Source organism: Stomoxys calcitrans, chromosome 4 (assembly GCF_963082655.1).
Source record: "Stomoxys calcitrans chromosome 4, idStoCalc2.1, whole genome shotgun sequence".
Classification (NCBI taxonomy): domain Eukaryota; kingdom Metazoa; phylum Arthropoda; class Insecta; order Diptera; family Muscidae; genus Stomoxys; species Stomoxys calcitrans.
The window spans coordinates 111,451,097-111,477,305 of record NC_081555.1 but is presented as its reverse complement, the minus strand read 5'-3'; the positions used below and the strand labels follow the sequence as shown (position 1 = coordinate 111,477,305).

Sequence of the window (26,209 nt, the reverse complement as noted above, 5' to 3'; positions counted from 1 at the left end):
GAAGTTAATAGGACATGATTATATACTTTATTACAGTTGAAGTATATTATGTACATACATTACAAAAAATATGACCAATAGTAAAATGTGTGGAGTTTCCATACTACATCTCCCATCGAACGCCTCCCCAGGTGGAGAATAGAAAAAAGAAATAAAATATGCGGGGCGAACCAAAAAGTTATCACAAGCAGGGGGAGTCCCGCTTGTACGGATACAAATACATTGGGAACATGCAATAGAGTTAACAGCGGACGAGCCAAAGAAATGGCCAACGTCGGCGCTGGCAGATCTTCAGAAGATTTAGCATAAAAAAAGCGCCCACAGGGTCGCTGACAGCCCCAGCTTCCTGGCACGGGATAGCTGTGAGCACCACGCTGACTGGAACAATGCGATTCAAACTGCGTGGTGTTCATTGCTGTCACGAGATGCTTAGCTGCGAGTTACCGGGCGCGTCCACAGGTTGCGGATAGTGAAATGAACCATACGGGGTAGCAGCTACGTTAGTCGTGGACAAGAAGCGGTATTGGCCCAATCATGACTGGCGACCTGACCTATGGGTGTCGTCATCGTGGGAAATATTGTTAGGAAACCCGCATGGCAGATGTCACAAAACTCTTTTTTCCCTTTGCAAATCCTGGGCAGAGATACGCAGGGAACTGAAAGCAGTGATTGGCGCTGTTACACCTGGAACAATTGTCCAGAAGACGCTATAAAATAAGTGGAAATTTGAGGCCGTGATGAGATACAATGAACAAGCACTGCGCAGGAAGAAGAGAAATATGGACTTAGCTCCGAAGAGAACGAACGCAAAGATCTGTACGCACTCACGATAGATGAAAAGAATAAGCATCACATATGGGATCCAACTTTAAGTAATGCGAAAACTGTTCCGAGGTATAACTAATCGCTCTAGGTGATGCAGAATGGTATTTTAGCCGATACTAATTGAGGGCTTAAGGTCTTCCTTTGAACTTAAAAATGTGCATTTTCCAGAAACAATCACATCAAAACACGTATTACTTTAAAGATGGTACGAAAATTGAAATGTCAAAGTGCTTTTAGAATTTAACATTGTTTTACAACTTATCTTCTTCAAATCTGCTTTATATTAGTATTTTCATTATTATAACTCTATTTTGTTGCTTATATGTGTAATATAGGATCAAATAGAAAAATTCTTTTTAAGATAAAAAAAAAATTACAGCTGTGTTATCAAGTCTTTTGCATTTAGATTTACTGCAAAATCAAAACATATATAAAAAAATTGTACTCAGTTGTTCGCATGACCTCACCTTATAAGGGCATCCTGTTTGTTATGCAACAAGTCATCTCTTAGCTTGCTGTCAGCAGAGCTGTTAATGTGCCCCATTGTTTTTCAGCCGGTTTATTGTGTTTGTTCTTATCTGATTGGAATTGGTTTCAAACAGCTCTTAGCTGTTCTCTGAAATATACAAAATATATGTACATAAGTAAACTTCGCAAGAATTAAAAAAAAGAAATTAATTTTTCTTAGTTAGTTTTACACTTGTATATACCTCAAATTCAGCCTCCAAAAATATTGGCAAAAAAAAGTTCGAATTGCATCGGCCGGGAATCGAACCCGGGCCGCCCGCGTGGCAGGCGAGCATTCTACCACTGAACCACCGATGCCCATGTTGTTCGTAACCACTCAATCACTCAAGTTGTTGAATCAACTGTTGCTTGACAGTGGCTCCTAAGTATCCACCACATGTTTTTCTGTTGTTTGACACATGCTTCTCTGCTATTTACAGATAAATGTTAACATTACAAATCTGGGATTTCTTATTAACAGGGACGGGTATCAAGCATCGGTGGTTCAGTGGTAGAATGCTCGCCTGCCACGCGGGCGGCCCGGGTTCGATTCCCGGCCGATGCAGATAAGTTTTTTTTTTATTAAAATTTTGTTATTGAATAACTTTAACTTCTAAAAAATAAATTTTGCAATAAAAAAGTTAAAGAAATGCATCGGCCGGGAATCGAACCCGGGCCGCCCGCGTGGCAGGCGAGCATTCTACCACTGAACCACCGATGCTTACACGTGAAAAAGCATTGTATACTGTGAATTTCCCCATAAGTGAACAACAAAGAGGAACTTCTCTCACATCCAAGCGTGCTACCAACAAATAAAGTTTCAGGACACTTCCTTTGTTTAGTATCTAGAACGTTACCTGGGGAATAGAAGTTTTGCAATGCCAACAATATTGATGTAAATATTTAATATAATAAATCACATGTACAAATTGTGGGAAAATGTAATACATAATTGAAGCTTGTAAACAATTTAACTAAATTTTATGATAAATAATTATACATTGAAAAGATTAATGCGAAACTAAAATATTCGGTTCTATTGAATGTAGAACATTGAATCCTTGATGTAAAATGCAAACTCGAGTCACACCACATTCCACTAGAAATCTGGAGAACTGTTGAAAATAAATTAACAATAATTAAAACAAGTTCTGCAAATCTTTGCATAAAAATGTGTCATAAGACAAACCTCAACGGCATGTTCATGTACATTACTTATACATATAATTATGCGATTGTTCATCTTCTCCTCCAGTTGTGGTTCGTTTAGGGTTTCCAAGGATTTTTTCTCCTCTCCCAAGTTTTTACCATTAAATGGTATGTTAATGCTATCTGGTAAATGAACACGATTAAAGTCCGAAGGACTTCTTATGTCTAAGCAAAGCATGCAGTTTGGATCAGATTTTAGCATGGCATTCAGATCATTGGCACTGATACGCGGCGACATTTCCTTTTGCATTTGAGCTAAGGTGACATCAGGCGTTATATCCTACAAATGAAACGAAACATCGATTAGCTAGATTCAATTTAACACAATAGTTGATGAACCTACAAATGGCCCCAGTTCATGCTCTCTGACCACATGAAATCGATGGGATATACTCTTTGGTGTGGAATCATACATTTTCTGCGACTCCACCACACAATTTTCCATAACTATATCTGGTAAATCTGAGAACAATAGAATGCATTCATTGAAACCTGAAGCCAAAAGTGTAGACTTCAATTGTTTCAATATAGAAATGCCAATGTAGAGAGGATATGAGTTATCGCCCAGCATTAGTTTGTCCCACAAATGGAGAATTTTATGCAATGGAAAGACATCTGAAAAGATAATCATCAAAGATAATTTTTTTATGATATTAATATTCACTTTAAAGGATTACTTACGAGAAAACATGGTCAAAAACCATGGTATGGCAAATAATTCCGGTATAAAAGCAATATTGTGTAAATGTTGGGCTAGCATTGGTTCATGAAATGCTGTTAGTTGTGAAAATTTACACAGATATTCTTTTATAATGGCTGAATTATCTTTGAGAAAAAACCATTGTAAATATTTCGGTATAAACTTGTAGACACTATGAAAAGCTATCTCCTCATGATTGAAGTTCAAATATAGAAAAGGTGCTGTTAGTGAGTCGAGACCTTGCCAATAGACATAATGGGGATGGGCAGTTACCCAAGCCTTTAGCAGACGTTTCAATTTTGCATGACCTTCCGGTGATGAGAGTAGTTCGTCATACTGATGACAGCGTGGTATATCAACTTCAATCTAAAAGGTAATAAAACAACTTTAATTACAAATGAAAAGCACAGTCAAATTTGTTTTCAAGTAGGCATAAAGGCAGAACTAAAGGACACTTTGTGGAGAAACTCCTCAACCATAGTAAGTGGGTTACACTTACTTATTTTTTTTTTCAATCCCATGGCAGCCGGTTGTACGTACGGGATAGACCCGATGGATTCCTTCATCAACAAGAGCTGCCGCCTCAGTGTACAACCCTGCTACAACAACAACAACTAACATATTTTTGATCAATATTTGAAACTATTGATACAAAATTCGATACTGAGCAGCAACATAAACAACGCAGCAGCAGCTTGGTTTATAGTAACTGGAAGAATACTCCAGATAAAACATTTCTCATTTATCACTCCAATCTGTCTGACTCCAGAATCGGAAAACTGAATCTGGAGATCAAATGTTTAGCCAACAAACGCTAAATTTATGGTTAGAACACTTGAAGCGTTTCGAGGCATTCTTGAACCTCAGCAGAAGAGTTACTAGGACCTTAGACGTTGCAATGACTTATACAAACAGTTGCGGCCGATTGTTCAAATGTTAATTTTTTGAAGGTGTCCCGAGAGTGCTAGGACGAAGAGGTCTTTGAGAATAGGAAAAACCCTCACAACTTGCTGTGGACAAAGTTACAAATGCCAACCGCATCCCCAAAAAGTCGAAAGCGCTGGGCCCAGAAATAATACCTTCACTGATGTTGGAGATTCTACCTCGTCAAGGTCCTCAACCTCTTTCTGAATACTCCCATAATTCCCCATGTCTCGAATGTACGCAGAGTGATCCCGAAGACACAAAATGGTTCGATCAAGGGCTAGTCCCAGCACGGGATAACTATGAGCACCACTCAGGTTAAATCGTTGTGCTCGACCTCAGTGGTGTTCATAGTTAGCATGGGAAGCACATCTAAGAGCTGCCGGAAGGATAGCGAAATGTTCCGAAAGTATAAGGGATAACAGTAACTGATAACGGAATCGAATATCAGTGAAAGACCGGGCGGCAGCGGTTTTTGCCTGAAAACTGAGCGTCTATGTTACTCGACATGGCAATGCGAGTTATTGGCGCCTTAAGAGAACCAATAATCATCACGTTCCTACGTCTGGGCGCGGGATAACTATGAGCATGACACGGGCGGAAAACTTGAGCTTCGATCTGTGTGGTATTCATCGTTGTTGTTGTTGTAGCAGTGTGTTGTACACTGAGGCGGCAGTCCTTGCCCATAAAGGGATAGCTGTGAGTACCATACAGGCTGAAAATTTGAGGTGCGATCTGTGTGGTGTTCATTGCTATCACGAGAAGTTAAGCTGCGAGCTGAAACGGCTGTCGCGGACTCCACCGAGTCAATCTGGTACTTACAACCGGCTGCCATTGGATTGTGGCGTTCATCGTTATTACGAGAAGCTTAGCTGGGAACGACCGGGCACAGCTTGCGAAAAGTGTAATGCACCATACGGGATAATTGTAATTGCAGTCACGGACAATTGGCGGTACCAAGTGGAGAGTCTCAGTACGAAGCCGATCGACACCGTTTCTTGCTTAAATACGGAGTGCCTATGATGCTCAATATGATAAGGCGAGTTATTGGCCACCACTTTCCCGCAACGACCGGTCCTATAGAACAAACTTGCTCACCTATAGGAGCTTGTCGTGGATTGCTATTCCACATGTGCCCAATGTGGCTACAACAACAACAACATAAATGACTCCGGTACTTACAACCAGCTGCCATTGGATTGTGGCGTTCATCGTTATCACAAGAAGCTTAGCTGGGAACGACCGCACAGCTTGCGAAATGTGTAATGCACCATACGGAGTAATTGTAATTGCAGTCACGGACAAGTGGCGGTACCAAGGGAAGAGTCTCAGTATGAAGCCGATCGACACCGTTTCTTGCTTAAATACGGAGTGCCTATGGAGCTCAATATGATAAGGTGAGTTATTGGCCACCACTTTCCCGCAGCGATCGGTCCTATAGACCAGAACGAACTTGCTCACCTGTAGGAGCTTGACGAGGATTGCTATCTCCACATGCAAATATGGCTACAACAATCATGAGTATGATTAGGACATTAAGCAGCTAATCAAACGTGTTTAAATTGCATTCATGAGGCTATGGTAGAGGAAGCGGTGAACATCTATCGATTGAATGCCCTTCTAAGGCATAATTTGCCACTCATAGCACCTGTAGATGTTCAACTCATAAAGCAAATCAGATTATATCTGGCTCATTTAAGTTGCCGTAGGATTTATCATACTGAAAATGGGCTAAGAAGGCAGCACTGAACCTATGCAGTCCATCTGATTGGATATACGGCGGTACAAAAATCCACCTCTACGTTAGAAATTCTTACCTGCCGATCAGTTGAGGTGGGTGTAAATTTGTCTATTTTGTCATAACTTCCATTTGGTATAACTTCCAGAAGGCAGGCCCATATGGGACCCCTTAACAAAGGTGGTATATCAATGGCAGCCTCTTTTCTTATCATCTCCGAGGTGTAAGGATAACCCTAAAAAACAACCAAGGTTAAAAAGAAACACAAATTGTAATTTATAGTCCTTACCTTCAGTAAACGCGAAAACAAACGCACTCTATAAAACTGATACTCAATATCCTTTTCACGTATGACTAGTGGCAACTGATCCATACCCAGACCAAAATTGTAAGGAAATTTTGGGGAATGTATCAGAGGATAATAAGCCATAGCTGGTATTCTCTTTAGTCGATCAATCAGATTGTGTAGTTTTAGATTAACCACACGATCGTCCATTAGATACGATTGACTACGTTTTGGACCCACAATGTTGCCGTTGAGACAAACAATTTGCGGTATAGATAAGATGGGAGCCTCACTACGTATGAGTCCTTCTTTTTTAAGTTCCGCCTGAACATCACCACCGGCTAGTTGCCACCAGTAGTAGATCTGTTCCAAAGGCATGCGTAATAAGAGTGTCGATGACTTTTCTATGGGCGTGACCAAATACAAATCGAGATTCTTAATAAATATTGAATGATTTAGTATATCACTAGGTAGTGGTCTCTCTGACGGCTTTACAGCCAAACATTGTTCCAAAAGATTTCGCAATTCAGCATCCAGTGCTTGGAATGCATCCAATTTATTGTGTTCTCTGGCTATTTTCTCAAAAATATTTGTTGACTGGCAAAATGAGAGAATCTTACGTGAAATGTTTGATATTTTCAGATTTGGCCAGAACGTCGTTTGCAGCAGCAACTCCGCAACAATCATGGCCAGGGACCAGACATCACTTTTGAAATTATTTTTGATGCCAAGCAAACGCTCAGGTGGCATATATTTGATATTGCCAATGGGAAAGGGAACATGTTCTCCGCTCTTAGTCATGTAGTATAAGCCATAGTTAAATAATTTCACATTATCATATGCATCCAGGAGTATATTTTTCGGTTCGAGATTATGGGCGACTATATTATGTTCATTAAGCTCTTTCAAAGCGGCAGCAATTTGATAAAATATTCTTAGTATTAGAGATGTATTTAAGCTATCCCTGCATTTACTTTGCAGTGGTGTGCCATGGTATTCCGAAACAACAACTGTGCGCTCTGTAAGAAACGAAAGAACACCCATTATGTACAATTAGGGGCGTCTAGTGTTTGACACTGAACCTACCATGTTTTCCACGTATTACATCCAAATACTGACATAAATTGGCATGCTTAAGCTCCTTGAGTTTTTGGGATCTACCCAAAATGGCTATGGAGTTCGGTGTCAATGGTAAGCCATTTGTGCCGCATACTTCACCAGCATGAACCTTAGCAAAAAATGTTATGGCTCCCAATAACGATTCCTGCTTGTTCACCATAATTATTTCATGTAAAATATGCACAATCTTCTAAAAACTAAATGTTGCACAGTAATTAAAACATATTGAATTGCTGCCGCCGAGGTGTATTTAACTAAACTTTTGTTGATTTCTTTTTACACTTCGAGTCCTAACACTATACATGTTAATTTTAACAGACCAGCTGATTAGAAAATGCCAAATTCCGGCACACTAAATAACTAAGCAACACTGCTTTCAAGCATATAATAGAGTGTCACAACCATACACACAAAAATATATCACGAAAATTAAATTTGTGATAGAAAATAAAACGTTTTCAATTAATATATTTATAAACTCAATAGTTTTTTAATTGAATCCTGATTTTTGTTTTACGTTCAAGAATGAAATTTTTGACATTTTCAATCACAAATTTTAATTTTTTTTGTTTGTTTCTCTTTCGAGGCGAGCTCGACGATCGGAGATTTTATTTGAAAATGGAAAAAGGAAAGCCAGAGATCGCAACACACATTAACCACGGCTCAGTGTAAGTGCTCGTCCTTTTTTCGTCATGGGAGAGACATATCCCGGAGTGCCTTCTCCGCACGCTTCTGGTCCGTGCCGGAATTGAAAAGAACTCCGGACCCTGATCGGTTTGCCAAAACCGCCTCCATCGTCGGTCGGTGTCGCTGCGTGGAGTGGGCACATTTCCGATCTTGCTCTGGCCTTACATCACTACGGGAGTATTGTCATACTGAATATGTTGCAAGGTGCCGTGCGAACATAGACAGCAGTGGGTCACAAGCGTCGTCATCGTCGCCTTCTGCGTCTTCGTCGTCGGACTATGTGACACTCTATTCTTTGCAAGAACACAAAAGTCAAACAACAACACACAGCAAAGACAACAACATTGAAACTGCCACAACAACATCATTGAAACCATGTATGTGTATTATAGTTGGGACGAAACTTTTCACAAGAAAGGCAAAAGTCGGGCGGTGCCGACTTTATAATACTCTACACCTACCCTATAAATAATTCTGAACCAATTTTGATGGACCTCGGAGGATGTTTTTAGATGGCTTATTAAAATCCCCGTATGAAATTTCGAGCAAAGCAAATATGTTCAAAATGTTGACAAATGACAAGAAATTACCCAAAATCTGCCGAACATATATATGGGAGCTACATCTAAATCTAAATCGGTTTTGACTAATCTTCTTAGATATTTTGGTAGTCATCGAGAAAAGTATTGTACCAAATTTTGGTCAATAAATGCGATATACACATATGGCGGCTATATCTCAATCTGAACTGATTTCTATGAAATAATATTATTGTAGTAATATTATTGAGAGAATCGGTTAACAAATGAGCACTTAATTCTCAATTTCTGAACCGATTTGGAGAAAACTTCTCAGATATTGTGATAGTCGTCGAGGAAAGCGTTGTACAAAGTTTTGGCAAGATTGGTCAATAACTGCCCTTGTAGTGGCTCTAGGAGTGAAAATCGGGCGATGTATATATATGAAGCTATATCGACTGAACTTTGTAGATATTGTGGAAGTCGGCGAGGAAAGCGTTGTACAAAATTTTGGGAAGATTGGTCAATAAATGCGCTTGCAGTGGCTCTAGGAGTGAACCGGGGATATTTATATATCAGAGCTTTATCTAAATCTGGGCAGATTTCTACGAAATTCGTCAGTAATGTCAAAAGTCAAAAGAAAATTCTTCCTACCAAATTTCAAGAAAATCGGCTACCAAATGACCATTTTATTGCAATATTACTGCAAATCTGGCGAACACATATATGGGAGCTATATCAAAATCTGAACCGTGTTTTGTACAAATGAGACCACCTTTAATTGCTTCGCCATGGCCACACGTGAAGTGGTGTTTTTGGTCGTCAAGGTTTAAAATTGAATAATATTTGCAAGTTGTTTTGTTTTTTAATTTTTCTTTACAGCGTTGCATTTTTCAACGCGACGCTCCAAATGCTGTTTGTGCTTATTTTCCTCCAAATTTTTACTGAAAAAGTATGCGAAAGACCTATTTCGTTGCTTTCAAATTCATTGCCTTATTAAGTATACCCCGTACAACTGAACAATCCCAAGTGATTGGCCGTACTGATATAACAACGAGTGACGAGTTAAGGCTATAATGTTAACGAATTTTCAGAGTTCCATGGTCGTAGAAGCTAGCACTAAAATAATTTCTTTTTTAACCAAAGTACGCAGACAACGGACGTGTTTTTGAAAATGGTGTACAAGGCAATTTTGAATTGTAATACAATACAATACACTTGAAATAATTAAGGAGAATAATAATGGAAATTATGGTAAGCATTAGCTCATTCCAGAGATTATAAGGTGAAACAAGATTTACTTTCTATAATGATGAGACTGATGACGAGACTGAGTTTTTGTACCGTCTCGTGGAATTTTGTGTATTTTTCATAAAATCCTACATTTTATGGTGCTTAAACTAAGATGTAACGGCAAGCTGAATATAGAAAATTAAAACAATTGTTGATAAAAGGAGTATTGCTTGGCAATTCAACACAACTAATTGAATTTTATATTTGGTTCCAGCAGATTTATAAATGAAGAAAAACATGACACCACGTGTTTCTGGCTGGCTTATAATAGGCCTAAGCAAAATGGCGGCACCAAGGAAGGCAAAGGTAATTTTTTTTGAAACATTTAAATTATAAATTAATAATGAATTACGTGATGAAAATTACACAGACCTGTACTGAAAAAAGTATTGAAAGATATGTTATCCCTGACTACAAAAAAAAATGGAAATGATTATCGACTAAGATGCATTCACATTTCTAACCTCAATTTTTTGTATTTTTTTTTAGGGACACTAAACAGTGAGATGATGTTCCTTTCGAAACCAGTGGCTACAAGTAACAGTTAAATTGGTAGGTATTTTTAATAATTCCATTAAAATAGTCAAATGATGAAAATCCTTAAATCATTCCTTTTGCGGTTTCCACCGGAAGTTTCGCTAATGACGGTTTAGGATTGTCTGATACTTAAAAAATTTCCTTAAACTACAATATGTTAAGTTTTAAACATTTTAATATATATTTTTTTTTATTTTTCTTTGCAGAAATCACCAAATTTGCTGTTATTAATCTAAACGGTTAATACGATACTAAAGGATTAAAAGGTTGGCATCCTATTTTTATTAAAAATGTTTAGTAAATGATGAAATTCCTAATCTCTTCCTTTTGCGGTTTCCACCGGAAGCTTTGCTAATGACGGTTTAGGATTGTCTGATACACAAGAAAATTTTGCTGGATTTCTGATATAATAAGGTTTATTTTAATGTATACTTTTTTGTTGTTTTTAATTTTAGATTGAAAGGCATTGCAGCTTGAAATCGTCGTGGCCGATTCAGAAAAAATTCAGAACAGATTCTGAATTGATTTAAAGCGAATATAAATGTAATAAATAAAATCTTAAATTAAAAAAAATAAAAATTTTGTGTTGTTTATTAAAGGCGAGCTAGGTACAATTATGATTTGTTGGGACAATTAATGGCCGTTGCCTCTGACAGCGAAACATACAACTGGTAGGGTAGAAATTATAGGCTCCCTGCTGAAATACTTGGTGGAAGTTATCTTAAGTCCCTCGCCTAGTAAAAATTTTGCCCATGAACATTCCACTAAGGAACAGGGGCAAACTTCTCGTATCAATCAGTGCGGTCCGATTCAAGTTTGAGCTTAATGATAAGAGGCCTCTTTTTTTATAGCCGAGTCCGAACGGCGTGCCGCAGTGCGACACCTCTTTGGAGAGAAGTTGTACATGGCATAGTACCTCACAAATGTTGCCAGTATTAGGAGGGGAGAACCACCGCTGGAAATGTTTTCTGATTCGAACCCAGGCATTCAGCGTTATAGGCGGACATGCTAACTTCTGCGCTACGGTGGCCTCCTATTTCAACACGATTTCAAACACTCCTGTTTCTAATATCGTAACTGTCCATTGGTTTTTGGTGATTGCGGTCATAAAGGAAATGTCTAGACTTAATATGTTACATGGAATATGTGAAGTAGAAAAGCAAATAAACAACTATTTGTAGTTGTAGCTACATTTGCATGTGGAGGTAGCGATCCCCGTCAAGCTTCTGTAGGTGAACAAGCTTGTTACGGTCCCTAGGACAAATCGTGGTGGAAACGGATTGGTTATTTATAGGCGATAATAACTCTCCTTGCCATATCGAGTATCACAGGCACTAAGTAATTAAGCAAGAACCGGTGCCGCCCGGCCTTTTTTGGACTTCAACACTTCTTTGCAAGACCTTCCAACGCCTTGCTTCTTTGGTTTTATTACAGTAATGGTTGAAGCTTAATCTATTTATCTCCACTCTTGTAATACTTGAAGTATGGAAATTGGGTTGGGTGGTCCCCATTCTCAAACTAGGAAATATTAAGAACAAGTTGTTATTAAGACCGATCTCTCTCCCAATTTCAATTTGTAACTTTATGAAGATGTACAACACGACAACTCTCACATCATCCACCGCCTGATTCCTGAGAACGAACCGTTCTCGTGGTCTTTGATCTCTCGAAGGCATTTGATAGAGTCAGTCACATCACCTTGCTACTGCATTATGCGATAAGACAAGAAACGGACACCAAAACCTCAAATCTTTGGCAGGCAACACTTGTGATGGACAAGGCAAAAAATGAAAGTTTGTCCATGAACATTCAATTAAGCAACAGGGTCAAACTTCTCACATATCAATGAATGCCGTCCGATTCAAGTTTTGAGCTCAATGATAAGGGAGCTCCTTTATAAGCCGAATCTGAACGGCGTGCTGCACTGCGACACCTCTTTGGGAAGAATTTTTATGATGGCTAGGTATCTCACAAATATCGCTAGCATTAGAAGGTTCTCGCAAGGATTGTTGTTGTTGTAGCCACATATTCATTTGGAGGTGGCGATCCTAGTCAAGCTCCTGTAGGTGAGCAAGCTCGTTCGGGTCCAAAGGACCGAACGTCGCGGGAACAAGGTAGCCATTGATTATTTAAAGACTCCAAGAACTGGCCTTATATTTAAACCCCATTCTATGGTGGAGGATATAAAAATTGTCATTCAATACTGCTAAGGGGATATAAGACCTATTATATCCATTATAACGTAGTTCGCATCCCATCCATTTAAGACAAGGTTAATTGGAAACTTTTTCAAAATTCTCAAAGGAAGCCTCCCACTAGTTGCCTACGGCTCATCTATCACCAAATTCTTCTTATATACCATAAATAAAAAATCATAAATTTTGTTTCTCTCCAAGGAGTTTGTCAATTTTATTTTCAATGATGTTCTCATATAATCAATGCAATTCAGAGAAAAAACTCTTTAAGCATCAATGTTGTGACGGGCACCAGGCTTATCGGCCAAGAAATCGGCAAATTGCTTGTAAGGAGTAGCACCCAAAGGCATATCCTTCCACAAATCGGGAGTCAAGTAAGCATAAGTCTTGGCAATGGCAGCATAAGTGGCCTTGGCAAAGTTACCCAAGGTACCGGTAGAACCACGAGCAGAGGTATAACAATCTTGAATACCAGCCATAGTCAAAAGCTTCTTAGGTACTGGGGCAGATACAATGCCAGTACCACGGGGTGCAGGAATCAAACGTACAGAGACGGAGCCGCACTTGCCGGTAACCTTGCATGGCACGGTATGGGGTTTACCGATCTTGTTACCCCAGTAGCCACGACGTACAGGAACAACTGACAATTTAGCCAAGATGATGGCGCCACGAATGGCGGTAGCAACTTCCTTGCTGCACTTAACGCCCAAACCAATGTGACCGTTGTTGTCACCAATGGCAACGAAAGCCTTGAAACGGGTACGTTGACCAGCACGAGTTTGTTTCTGGACAGGCATGATCTTCAAGACCTCATCGCGCAAAGCAGAGCCCAAGAAGAAATCAATGATTTCGAACTCTTTGATGGGCAAAGAGTACAAGTAGATTTCTTCCAAAGAGTTGATTTTGCCATCACGTACCAAACGACCCAATTTGGTGACTGGAACCCATTCCTTGGAATCTTCCTTGCCACCACGGCCACGACCACGACCGCGTCCACGGCCACGTCCGCGACCACGACCACCACGAGAACCAAATCCTCCACGGAAACCACCACGGGCTGGAGCTGCGTCCGCCATTCTAAAAAAAGAAAAACAAAGAGACTCATCACATTAGTATACAGAAACCATGAGTAAAGCATGCACCAAGAAAATGAGGTTATGTTACTTTTGTGTATCAGACACCTTTAAACCATCCTTAGATCAAAAACCATGCTAAGATAATTTTGATCTTCTGGTGGAAACCGCAAAAGGAAAATTAAAAAATATCATCATTTAATAACACAAGAAACAAAAAAAGAATTAAGAAAATTCAAGCATTTCTCCCATTACCACGTCATTTAGAGGAAACACGTGGCTAGACTAAGAACTTGGCATACACATTCATCAATTACAACAAATGTATGGAGTTCTGCATTTAAATTTTTTAAAACCATTGCCAGAATATCTTTTTTTTTTTGTTTCTTGTTCCATACCTCAGTTAAAATAATTAAAACTAAAAATCATTTTTTACTTACTTGTAGTTAGATGCAAGTTAAAACGGTGAAGGCAAAAAACCGAATGAACGAGACACAATTCGTTGTTTTGCGAACAAGGCAGAAAAAGCACTCGTTGTAAATTTTCACTGTCATCGCAACAACACAACGCCTTCCCAAAATCACAATGCAAGGCGCCAACCGGAAAAACGATACGCTTGTTAACCATAATGGCTTTCGGTTTATAAGGCGAGGCATTTGGTTCAGCTTTTCACGTGGAATGCTATTAAACTTTAAGCCTAGAACAGCGTTTACACTGTTAAACAGTGTAAACGGAACTCAAACAAAAGTCAAACAGCAACACCCAACAAAGTTGATTGTTACCCATTTCGTGAGCATTTAATTACATTGACTATTTATTGAAGCGAATTTATTGGCGTAGCGACATGTCGCTAATATTTTGCTTATTGCACTCAGTACCACTTCCATGACATAATTACCAGGTAGTGTAACGTAAACAGCTGAGTACATTTTTTTCTCGCGAATTGCATTATCTGTCAACGAGTTTTGGTTGTGTGTATTATAGTTAAGAACCATAAAACACAAACAACGAAAAATGGCGCGAACTAGTAACATACTCAAATCGGAGTTGGACAAATCATTGCTTTTGACAGATAGTGCACTCAATATTTTGTTGTTGGGCAACTGTCACTACCTGTAAATGAATACATCTTAACCACTTCTACGGAATGTGTTCGCACTTTCTTCGTCACCATTTTTTTATAATCCGTTTTGGCGATTGCTCGACCGAAAAATCGAAGTCATAGGCGAAAAAGTTGTACTCTGCTACACAGAAAAAAAATCGCCGAAAAATGTTTAATAAAATTTGATTGAAAATAAAAAATAAAAATTAGTTAACAAATTAATTGATTCAACAATTTTTTAATTGAATATGATTTTTTTCAATTACAGTCGTGATTGAAATTTTTGTTATTTTCAATTAAGAAATTTATTGAATCAATTAATCTAAAAAATTTTTTTTAATCACTATCTTGATTGAAGATTTTGTAATTTTCAATTAGGAAATTAATTGAATCAATAATTTTTTAATTGAATCTCAAAAAATTTTCCAATATGGCGCTTAAGAATATTCAATTAAAGGCTATTTTGTCCCCAACAACATAAAGGGAAGTAGATTTCAAATACCATGGCAGGCGGTTCTACGTGCAGGATTAACCTGATATATTCCTTCATCCGCCAAGGACTACCGCCTCAGTGCATAATACACTGCTACGACAGCAACAACAAATCTTAAGGGGTTTTTTGGACAAACTCCGCGGGGGAGTCCCCACTGACCTTTGCCCAAACAACGCATCTCAAGTTCATGTTCCAGGAGGTAACCATCTGTGCACCAAGTATAGAAACTAAATCGAATTTTCACAAAATTATAATCATGCTTTAATTGGATCAATTAACAAATTAATTGAAAATTTCAATAATTTTGTAGTAATAAATTTAAAAAATAAAAAAATTAATTAAAAATTTAAAAAAATTTAATCATGAAAAAATTTTAATTACTCTTCCAAAAACGGCGATTGACATTATCATTTCCATGATTGATGCAGCTTTAATTAAAAAATTAATTAATTGAAACCGATTTTTATTTTTTTCTGTTTATTGTGAGGAAATTGGCAGAACAAAATTTAGGGTGTTTTATTTACCCATTAAGCGGATTTTCTCGCTTAGTTCGTATGGAGAAAAATGCTATCCCCGTTTAGCTAAGCCATCATTCAATTTGAATGACAAAACTAAAAGAGGAAGACGCAACATATTTTTTCAATGGTTAAACGTTCAGAAGTGGAAAAATTGCTTAGGATTCTATTAAAATCGCATTTATGAATTCCGAGAAACTTTTATTTAAAAATAAAATGATTTAAACCCCGTTTACACTGCTCCTTAAAGCCGGATTTAATGGCTCGATCATCTGTTTTCCCTTTATAGAATCAGCTGACGATAGCCTTAAATCCGGATTTAATGAGATGTGTAAACTAGGTTTTATTCTGTGTTTTTGTTGATATTTGATTAATTCGGATTTGGTGTCAGCGCTGCCAATTTTAAAGTATAAAGCATTTATCGGGAGGAGCGTTTTAATTATCCATAGGCTAGCGATTACGTTAGACTGGTAATTAAAACATAGCATGTATTGAACCCCGTTTACATTGCTCTTTAAATCCGGATTAATCTGATTTCCCCTTTATAAAATCAGCTGGCAAGAGACTTAAATCCGGATTTAATGAGCAGTGTAAACGGGGTTTTGGCAACGCTTGAATCAATTATGGTTACCATTGCTGCCATCTTTTTTATTTATTTTATTGGTTTCAATGGCACGTTTTTTTTATTTTATTTATTTACGAAACACATATGTAAGTCCTTCAGCTTTGTAGGATTGCAGTAGACTAAATTGCAGATTGCAGACTTCCACTAAAACCCAGGATTCACTGAATAAGGTTAAGCGAAGCGATCAACCGACATACAATTTTTTTAATTATGTGGCACGGAGATCACGGATACGACGAATGGCTTCCCTTCGAGCCTTGTCACTCTCGCGTCAATTAACGTTTATCTAAGGAAAATACCTATCAAGTATAGCCAGCATTTTTTATTTTAAAACAATTGTTTTTTTAAGAAAGCAAATAAATAACCAACCAAAACAAAAATCAGCTGTCGTTCTGCAAATTTTCACTAGAAGTCGTTTTGCTTGCAAATGTTTGAAAAAAAGTAACATGGCACTTACTCTCCTGAAAATTTTTCTAGAAAAGTACGCGAACAGACCTTTTATTACTTCTATCCAGGTTATGTATCGTAATCAGCTGAGTACAATTTTTTCTCGCGAAGTGCACTATCTGTTAACGAGTTTTTGGTTGTGTGTGTGTATTATAAAGGGTGATTTTTTTGAGGTTAGGATTTTCATGCATTAGTATTTGACAGATCACGTGGGATTTCAGACATGGTGTCAAAGAGAAAGATGCTCAGTATGCTTTGACATTTCATCATGAATAGACTTACTAACGAGCAACGCTTGCAAATCATTGAATTTTATTACCAAAATCAGTGTTCGGTTCGAAATGTGTTCAAATTTTGACAAATTTTGTTCAGCGATGAGGCTCATTTCTGGTTGAATGGCTACGTAAATAAGCAAAATTGCCGCATTTGGAGTGAAGAGCAACCAGAAGCCGTTCAAGAACTGCCCATGCATCCCGAAAAATGCACTGTTTGGTGTGGTTTGTACGCTGGTGGAATCATTGGACCGTATTTTTTCAAAGATGCTGTTGGACGCAACGTTACGGTGAATGAACACATTTCGAACCGAACACTGATTTTGGTAATAAAATTCAATGATTTGCAAGCGTTGCTCGTTAGTAAGTCTATTCATGATGAAATGTCAAAGCATACTGAGCATCTTTCTCTTTGACACCATGTCTGAAATCCCACGTGATCTGTCAAATACTAATGCATGAAAATCCTAACCTCAAAAAAATCACCCTTTAGTTAAGAACCATAACACATACTAACAACGGAAAATGGCGCGAACTAGTAACATACTCAAAATCAGAGTTGAACTAATCACTGATTTTGACACTAAATATTTTGTTGTCGGTCAACTGGCACTACCTATAAATTAATACATCTTGCTTCTATTTTCAAATTGAATATCGATATTTAAGCCAACCAAAGTACTGTCGACAGCACCCAAGTACTCGGTATCATTGAGTACTCAGTAACAATTCTCACTGCCGGCATCATGTTCATAAATAATAAAGCTGCCGGAATTAAAACAAGATAGACCGTGTTTGCTACCAACCTTTTGGTGCATTATCTGCGTCGCCATTATTTTCTTATAACACGAGAAAAAATTCTGAATTTTTGCACCTTTTAACGTCAAATTTCAAGCAAACATTCAATTTGGAAGTGGAAAGAAAGATACTTGGAAGTCGAAGCAAAATGACGATTGCAGATAGTTTGCATTATATTGCCGTTGGGAATCCCCTAAGTAAATTTACAATGAACGCAGCAAATTCGTTATTGGGCCGCAGCTCTGCTATGAGGGTAAATGCAATGGTATATCTTTGATCTATCTATAATTTTGAGCATATAGAATAAATAACAGTTGTTGTATGTTACCATGTGTAGGTGAGAGTTATCCTGGGCAACAGCGAACTAACTCCTTAGCTATAGAAAATCAACTGGTATACTCTGAAGTTAGTTCTATATATATGTCAAGAACTGTATTTGCCGGAATAACTCTTAACATATCACTATAAAATAACCGATAACTCACGTTCTGCTCCATCAAGAGCAAAACAAAAGCAGGCCTTACATTGTTTTTATTCATAACAATACTTACAGTCTGTAAGCAATCTTAATACAGTAAATGCATCTTTGATGTCCGGGAATTTAGTAAAAGCTATGCCTCCATTGTGGGAGTTGGCAGGCCATAATCGGAATTTTGTACGTTTGGCTGGTTTAAGCGGGGCGGCTGCAGTCATCCTGGGAGCGATTGGTAGCCACAATGCAAAGTTTAAAGATAATGCTGAAATGCGAGCTGTTTTTGACACAGCTAACCGGTTTCATTTCTTTCACTCAATAGCCCTAATGGGTATTCCATTGGCTAGGTATCCCATGGTGGTAAGTTAAATGGAAAATTTCATTTTATGAAGTAAACAAAACAATTGCATTAATCTTTTTTTTTTTTTTTTAATTTAGACAGGCTCTTTGATGTTAGTTGGCATGTCCCTTTTTAGTGGATGTCTTTATTATCGCGCTTTTACTGGAAATAAGCCACCCTTTGCTCGAATGGCTCCTATGGGAGGAACTCTGCTGATTGTAGCTTGGCTCTCTTTGTTGCTATAATGCAGAAAAATCCTTGGATAAAAATGTTGCAGAAAATTGGTGTAGTACCAAACTGGAGCCTGATTCTATTTTATTGAAATTCTTTAATACTTATATGATATTTTCCAAATTTGTATTCATGATTTTTCTACTGCCGATATGGGAATTAAAACTTTTGTATGTATTTTGATATGATTTTTGCTACAATTCATAATAGAAGATCAAAGGAGGTAAATAGACACTCAAGCTTTCAAATACATACTTCTGTCTTACACGGATTTAAGCCTAGACCACTCTCGGCAGTCCACTTCGCCGTTGCACGTAGAGTTTCCTGAAGTATATCTCTGAGAGTGCTGGGAAACTATCATGCTTGCTTGAAATTTTTTTTGCTGTTAAAATTTTTTATCCGATTTCGATCAGTTTTGGCTGTTGTTGTTGTGTACTATCTTTCGTCTGCTTGATTCTGTTGAGTGTCAAGACCCAGGAACTCTGCGACTAAGATGGGGTGCGTCCGCAGGGATCTGGGTCTGCGTCGAGTGGGTCTGGCTGGGCAGTTAAACAGGTGACGTGTATCGTGCGGTCCCTGGTTTCCATCGGGACATTCATCTTGCACGTCGGCATCAATCTTCGCTCTGTAGGAGTTGAGGCGGCTGCATTGAGCAAGAACTACTCTGGTTTGCGAGGGGGAGGTCAATTTCTTCAGGTGCAATGGGAGGCGGTCGTTCTCCTAAGACTACATTCACCCGGTAGCCATTTATCACATCAGCTACCGTGTCTGCATGAACATTGTCTAGACCTACTTGATATGCCGCTTGATCTAGAGGTTCTCTCTTGTAGCGCTGAATCGCACGCTCTAGATCATATAAATCTACTTTTGTGGATATCTATGATGATTTGGATGGTCTTTGTGAGAACAGCCCAAAAGGTATTGCTTAGATAGCATGTAGTTATGTCTTCGCACTGGTAGGATCTTTGTCTCCTGATGGAGGTGGTCCACATGATAACTGAGGAGACAGCCCGTCGCAGTTTGGAGGGAGGCATTCTGACAGATTTGAATATTATTCCACCGTGTATCACAAAGCTGACGAGACCACACTGGCGCTGCATAACTTACCACAGACCGGGCAATTGCTTTGTACATGGTCAACAAGGTTTCTTTGTCTGCACCCCAAGTACTGCCAGCAAGTGACTTGAGGACCTTGTTTCTATTTTTGACTTTATCGCAAATTGCTGTGGCATGTGGGGAGAATATGTAAGAGCTGTCAAATGTGACGCCAAGTATTTTGGGACACTTGATGCTCGGAATCATTTCTCCATCGACCATCACAGTCAGTTCAGTATTCACCTCACGCGTATTTGTAGTGAACAATGTGGCTGAAGATTTGGTGGCAGATATCTTCAAATTTCTTGCAGCGAAATATGAGGCAAGTTCGTCGCAGGTGTCAACAATGGGTGGGGGCCTGATGCCATTATCGTACAATCGTCCGCAAATGATACGATCTCCATGCCGTCTGGAGGGGGAGGAATGGAGGATAGGTAGAGGTTGAACAGTGCCGGAGATATCACCCAACTTTGGGGGACTCCCTTCACTCTACGTTGCTTGGACTTCTTATCCCTAAATTCCACAAATGACGGACGACCACATAGAAAATTCGGGTCACACTCGGGATGCACAATAAATTGACGGCTGAACAACCTTGGCGCATCAGTCACGGTTACATGGCCAAAAATGACTGTGCTCATGTCATGCCGTTTACCGGGGTTAGAGAGTGAATCAACAGTAGACCCCAGCATACCTAAACCGGTGCCTAAGTTATATTGCTCCAAGTGTTCCAGCCACAAATTCCGCCTATTTTGGTTGACTAGCCTGTTTATTTCCAGATTCAGCTCGCTGATTCTGGGGTTAGTGGGGTCCATACAATGAATCCCATCACGCTCGTCTACGAGTACCACTGCCTGCGCCGGGAAATTGGGCCGCGCTTGGGGTATTCGACTGGCTGGTATAAAGTGAGCTGCTGTTGCGTTAATGATGTCTCGGAATTTCCTCTCGGCAACTAGTACATTCGAGCGAGGTAGCAGTTCACTGAAGTGGCGATTGATGTACTCTCTGAAGCCAGCCCAATCGGCCTTCTCCTGGTTGATAAACGTCCCGCGCTCATAGGTTATAAAGTCCGGTGGTCGGTCGATGAGATGACGGGGATGCAATGGAAATGCCTGGCGAGCTGATACACCACCTCGTAATTCTAGCTGCAATTGTAATCCGATATGGCTGAACTTTTGCACGGAGTGTTTTGTTATAACTTTCAACAAATGTGCTAAGTACTGTCCAAATTTGTCAATGATCTGATATAGCCCCCTTATAAACCGAATTGACTTCTTGAGCCCTTAGATTCGGCAATTATTGGTTGCCCAAAAAGTAATTGCGGATTTTTTAAAAGAAAGTGAATGCATTTTTAATAAAACTTAGAATGAACTTTAATCAAATATACTTTTTTTTACACTTTTTTTCTAAAGCAAGCTAAAAGTAACAGCTGATAACTGACAGAAGAAAGAATGCAATTACAGAGTCACAAGCTGTGAAAAAATTTGTCAACGCCGACTATATGAAAAATCCACAATTACTTTTTGGGCAACCCAATATTTTCCGATTTTGCTGAAATTTTACATGGCGTGTTTTGTTATGTTCCAACAACTGTGCCAAGTTTGGTCCAAATCGGTCTATAATCTGATATAGCTCCCATATAAATTGATCTCCTGATTAGTGTTCTACGGCCCCTGAAACTTCAATTTGTGCCTGATTTTCAGAAATTTGGTATGTAAAATACACATACATATGCCTTCAACTGAATAAGTTTATATTAGGTTAGAATGATGCCAAGACCTTAGTCGTCTAGACATCCACGTTGACCACATTAAGACCCATTGTGATTCTTCATCTTCCCTCTTCTGGAGCCACCCATTCCATAGAAAATTTTCGATAGTGTTGAGTATACATCCAATATTGACAAGTCTTACACTCGATCTCGTAAGCATGCCCGCCTTCTCATTTCCTATAATATCCCTCTCCGGGCACCCAGCATAAAGCCAGATTATGATTCCTCTGAAGGCAAATTCAGAACTCTCGACAGCGATCCAAAATCTTAGATGACTGACTTAGATTGACTATCGCTGAAGATACAGATCTTAGAACGATCTATACCTCTCGATAGGACAATCTCTGCCGCCCTAGTTATCGCAAAGACCTCTGCCTGGGAAATGTCGCAGTCACCACGCATTCGCAAAGAAGCGTTGATGTTAAGTTTTCCGCAATATATGCCACAACCGGTCCCGTTCTCCATCAAAGATCTATCTGTAAATGTATAAATATCCGTAAACCTAATTTGACCCTTTAGCCAGTAGACTACATTTAGTCGGTAGACTACTATTTCCATTCCTACTTCTAAGTCCGTCTGCAGGTCTTTCAATGGGCTGTTTGGTATACTGGAGTAATCAAGCAGGTCAAGTTGTGATAGTCTAAATGGAGTACACTCTGCTGACTCCTTCATAAACAAATCGATCGGCTGTATTCCCATCATTACCTCTAGGGACCTTGTCGCATTAGTACCTATGGCCCAGTCATGAATCTCAATGCAACCCTGCAAACCCAATCTGGATCGCGCACAAGTGTCCCTTTATCCTTTATCGGCCACCAAACATGACAGCCATATGTCAGAACTGGCCTTACCACCGCAGAGTACAGTCAATGCATCAAACGAGGTCGTAGACCTCACTTACTTCATAGAGTCTTCTGAGAGGAGTAAAGAGCCACAAAGGCCTTCTTTTCCCGGAAGACTTTATTTAAGTTCCAGCGCAATATACTATCAAGAATAACGCTAAGAAATTTAGCCGATTTAGCCAACTCCAAGGTTACCCCCAGCATCGTGGGTAGTCCGAACACCGGAATCCTTCTCTTCCTTGTGAACAAGACCGAACAACCGGTATATTCGTTCGGCTATTCACTAGAGGAATATGTCGCATCGCAGCAAGAGACCACGTCAATAAGTTGATTAAGATAGCCAAGAAAAACTACTATTACAGACGCTTTTCTTCTGCAATAGGCTCCAAGAGAACTTGGAATGTTATACGAGACATAGGAATTGCGAAAGATACTAATAGATGTTCAACGAACTTGGACATCAATGAGCTTAATGATGCCTTTGTTAATGTCTTACAGATCCCAGTTGATCCCAGTTTCTGTGGCTTCAATATCTCCCTTTTCTCGATGACGACTCTGGTTTTGGCTTCGCCTGTGTTGGTCCCGCCGATGTCCTTGAGTGTGTCGCTACTGTAAAGTCTAACGCTGTCGGATCTGATGGTATTGATGTTAGATTTGTAAGACTCTTGCTCCCACTTATTATTCCTCATGTAACGTAAGTTTTCAATAGGATTTCGACCACGAGGTATTTTCTATTAGCATGGAAGCATGCCAAAGTCATCCCACTGCCTAAGAATTCCAAGGAATATAGACCAATTGCGATTCTTTGTTACTTGTCAAAGGTCTTTGAGAAATTACTTACTTTACTTTACTTTAATTGGCTATGACAGAACATTTGTTAGCCGAACGTAGAATAGCGTTCCAAGCGCCTCGATCTTCTACGCTCATTCTAAAATCTCTGACACAAAGTTTCGAGGTGTCTCCCACCACTTGATCTTTCCTTTGGGCTTTTTGGTTTGCGTGTACCACCGTGTTTGCCTTTAAGAGACTTCTTTGCTGGAGCTTTTTCGTCCATTCTAATTCGTTGTTTTTTGATGCGTGTAACAAGCGTCAGCAAGTGTCATCCTGCAGAGTCTTATTAATTTTGCAGGGATACCAAACTCAGACATGGCATGAAAAACCTTTGAACGTTTAGGGCTATCGATAGCGGCTTTGTAGTCAACAATCAGAGATAATAGGTGTTGATTTCTCCTTCTCGGGTCTTTTCCAGGATTTGGCGCAGTGTGATATCTGGTCCAGGGTAGATTTACTAGATCTAAAGCCGCATTAATAGGGCCCAATTATCTCATTGACTTTAGGTTTTAATCTTTTACACAGTACGCTCCAGAGTATCTTGTATGCGATGGGGAGGAGTTGTCACATTCCTCTGTAGTTGTCACATTCCGTTTTGTCTCCTTTCTTGTGTACGGGACATAGTATGCTGAGATTCCAATCATCGAGTATGCGTTCTTCTAGCCAGATTGCGCAGATAATCTGATGCATACGCCTTATCATCGCCTCCGGTCTTAAATAGTTCGGCGGGTAACCCGTCGGCTCCTGCTGCCTTGTTGTTCTTTAGTCGAGTCACTGCTACTTGGACCTCATTCTGACTAGGAGGTAAACATTCTATACCGTCATCATTGATTGGTTCTGCGGTATCCTCTTCGCCGCCAACGTCGGACACTAGTAGTTGTGTAAAATGTTCTTCCAATATCCTCAGCATGCTATTGGGTTGCCCAAAAAGTAATTGCGGATTTTTTAAAAGAAAGTAAATGCATTTTTAATAAAGCTTAGAATGAACTTTAATCAAATATACTTTTTTTACACTTTTTTTTCTAAAGCAAGCTAAAAGTAACATCTGATAACTGACAGAAGAAAGAATGCAATTACAGAGTCACAAGCTGTGAAAAAATTTGTCAACGCCGACTATATGAAAAATCCGCAATTACTTTTTGGGCAACCTAATATATGTGTCGGTTACCAGATTTCCTTCTTTGTCTCTGCAGGAGGTTGTGCCCAAAGCCATCGGTTTAATGTTTAATTCTTTGGTAGAATTTCCGCACTTCATTCTGACTTCTGTACATCTCAATTCGCTCACACTCACGTCTTTCCATTTCCCTTTTCTTTCTGTGAAATAGGAGTTTCTTCTATCTCCTTTTCTCCCGATACCTCTCCTTCATCTGGTGCATTGCTACTGATTGCAGGTTTGCTCTATATGACGCATTTTTGACTTCAGCAGCATCTCGACACTCTTGGTCGTACCATGGGTTTCTTGGAGGAGGCTTCCGGTACCCAAGTACGGATTTCGCGGCATTTTCCATGTAGTGGGCAATAGTTTGCCACTGCGCCATTATATCATCGGAACAAGGAGTGCTTTCATCAAGCAGTTGGGTCAGCTGGGTCCATAGTGGCTTAGGCGAATAAATATCAACACCCCAAAGCAATTCATTAAGAGTGGTTTATAACATTTAGGACCGCTGTCTAACTAATCAAACCGGTTATTTGAAGGATTTGTTTTACAAAAATTTACTGACAAATGTAAATCAAAACGTGGGGCCAGTGGTCTCATGGGCTATGGACTTAGAATTTCAACCACCGTGCACCCCATTAAGATTCGTCTTTAGTCCACATCATTGGATTAAATGAAATTTCTTTCCTATGACAGAAGATTTTCTTTGTAGTGTCTTTTTCTAAAACTTATTTGCATATTTATAAAAAGAGCCTCCTTAATGTTTTAAAACGAAATCCAGAAAGATTACAGGCAATAAACTTATTTTAGATTTATGACATTTTAAAATACATGAGATGTGCAACACTGCGCATCTCACCTTTGTGATCTGCTCGGTTTTCTGTTATCATGAACTAATCCACCTATTTTGAAAACAAGCCAAAGCTTTCTTTGGCACAGATATTTTTATGTATGTATATAAATACCGAATTATCTTTTATTTTTGTCTTTTAAACAAAGAAACATTTTGACAATTGGAGTTTTATTTGTGGAATATAAATATTGAGTCAAGGAGTTATAAAGTCATGAGTTTACACTTCACAGTTTACTATGGTGAAACTTTCATCACGCACGTCGACCTCACTGTCCTCACTGCAATCGCATGGCAGTCGGTTCGGATTGCGATCCACATCCCGGACAGCCAACTCTAATCCGTGCCGCATTGTTTGTTTGTTTATTGATATGAACCCCAGGCACAACAACATAGAGTCTTATATGTTACAGTGCTGGTTCGCATTAAATTACATTTAACATTGATCCATTCTATATTACACTCAACCAAATTTGTTATTCAAAACAGCAAATGTTTGCTGTCACCCGATTGAAGAACAACAACGCAGCAGGAGCTGATGGAATGCCCGCGGAAATATTTAAAACCTGAGACGACACGCTGATAAGGCGTATGCATCAGCTTGTCTGCACGATCTGGCTAGAAGAATGCATTTCCGATGATTGGAACTTCAGCATACTATGTTCCGCACACAAGAAAGGAGACAAGAAGGAATGTGCCAAAGGCAACAAGAAGGAATGTGTCAACTACAAAGGAATAGTCTCCTTCCCATCGCATAC

At 39.2% G+C, this 26,209-nt stretch overlaps 3 protein-coding genes, 1 long non-coding RNA gene and 3 other non-coding genes across 9 annotated transcripts; 3 read left to right on the top strand and 4 right to left on the bottom strand.

Moving 5' to 3' along the window:
- Nucleotides 1-1,579: 1,579 nt before the first annotated feature.
- On the bottom strand, nucleotides 1,580-1,650 carry Trnag-gcc (transfer RNA glycine (anticodon GCC)). The gene has a single exon. It is a non-coding gene; the product is annotated as a tRNA-Gly (tRNA).
- Nucleotides 1,651-1,826: 176 nt separating this feature from the next.
- Nucleotides 1,827-1,897, top strand: Trnag-gcc (transfer RNA glycine (anticodon GCC)). Its single transcript has one exon. It is a non-coding gene; the product is annotated as a tRNA-Gly (tRNA).
- Nucleotides 1,898-1,982: 85 nt separating this feature from the next.
- Nucleotides 1,983-2,053, bottom strand: Trnag-gcc (transfer RNA glycine (anticodon GCC)). Its single transcript has one exon. It is a non-coding gene; the product is annotated as a tRNA-Gly (tRNA).
- A 169-nt stretch (nucleotides 2,054-2,222) lies between these two features.
- On the bottom strand, nucleotides 2,223-7,640 carry LOC106086922 (TBC domain-containing protein kinase-like protein). The gene is made up of 7 exons (XM_013251742.2): nucleotides 7,276-7,640; nucleotides 6,193-7,208; nucleotides 5,983-6,138; nucleotides 3,223-3,607; nucleotides 2,885-3,156; nucleotides 2,522-2,821; nucleotides 2,223-2,447 (listed from the first exon to the last, which is right to left on the bottom strand). The coding sequence occupies exons 1-7, from the start codon at nucleotides 7,466-7,468 to the stop codon at nucleotides 2,343-2,345; spliced, it is 2,427 nt and encodes an 808-aa protein (XP_013107196.1). The 5' UTR covers nucleotides 7,469-7,640; the 3' UTR covers nucleotides 2,223-2,342.
- A 1,950-nt stretch (nucleotides 7,641-9,590) lies between these two features.
- LOC106086925 (uncharacterized) lies at nucleotides 9,591-10,916 on the top strand. Of its 2 annotated transcripts, none has more exons than XR_009397926.1 (5): nucleotides 9,591-9,767; nucleotides 10,021-10,112; nucleotides 10,296-10,358; nucleotides 10,550-10,609; nucleotides 10,799-10,916. It is a non-coding gene; the product is annotated as an uncharacterized LOC106086925 (long non-coding RNA). The 2 variants fall into 2 exon arrangements; XR_001221206.2 differs by having other exon boundaries at nucleotides 9,592-9,767; nucleotides 10,024-10,112.
- A 1,806-nt stretch (nucleotides 10,917-12,722) lies between these two features.
- Nucleotides 12,723-14,159, bottom strand: LOC106086923 (small ribosomal subunit protein uS5). The gene is made up of 2 exons (XM_013251743.2): nucleotides 14,052-14,159; nucleotides 12,723-13,615 (listed from the first exon to the last, which is right to left on the bottom strand). The coding sequence occupies exon 2, from the start codon at nucleotides 13,612-13,614 to the stop codon at nucleotides 12,805-12,807; it is 810 nt and encodes a 269-aa protein (XP_013107197.1). The 5' UTR covers nucleotide 13,615; nucleotides 14,052-14,159; the 3' UTR covers nucleotides 12,723-12,804.
- A 3,624-nt stretch (nucleotides 14,160-17,783) lies between these two features.
- LOC106086924 (transmembrane protein 256-like) lies at nucleotides 17,784-19,089 on the top strand. Of its 2 annotated transcripts, none has more exons than XM_013251745.2 (3): nucleotides 17,784-18,116; nucleotides 18,417-18,695; nucleotides 18,774-19,089. In XM_013251745.2, exons 1-3 carry the CDS (start codon nucleotides 18,012-18,014, stop codon nucleotides 18,918-18,920), a joined length of 531 nt encoding a protein of 176 aa, XP_013107199.2. In that variant the 5' UTR covers nucleotides 17,784-18,011; the 3' UTR covers nucleotides 18,921-19,089. The 2 variants fall into 2 exon arrangements, with proteins under 2 accessions (XP_013107199.2, XP_013107198.2); XM_013251744.2 differs by having other exon boundaries at nucleotides 17,784-18,128.
- The last annotated feature ends 7,120 nt before the right edge of the window (nucleotides 19,090-26,209 follow it).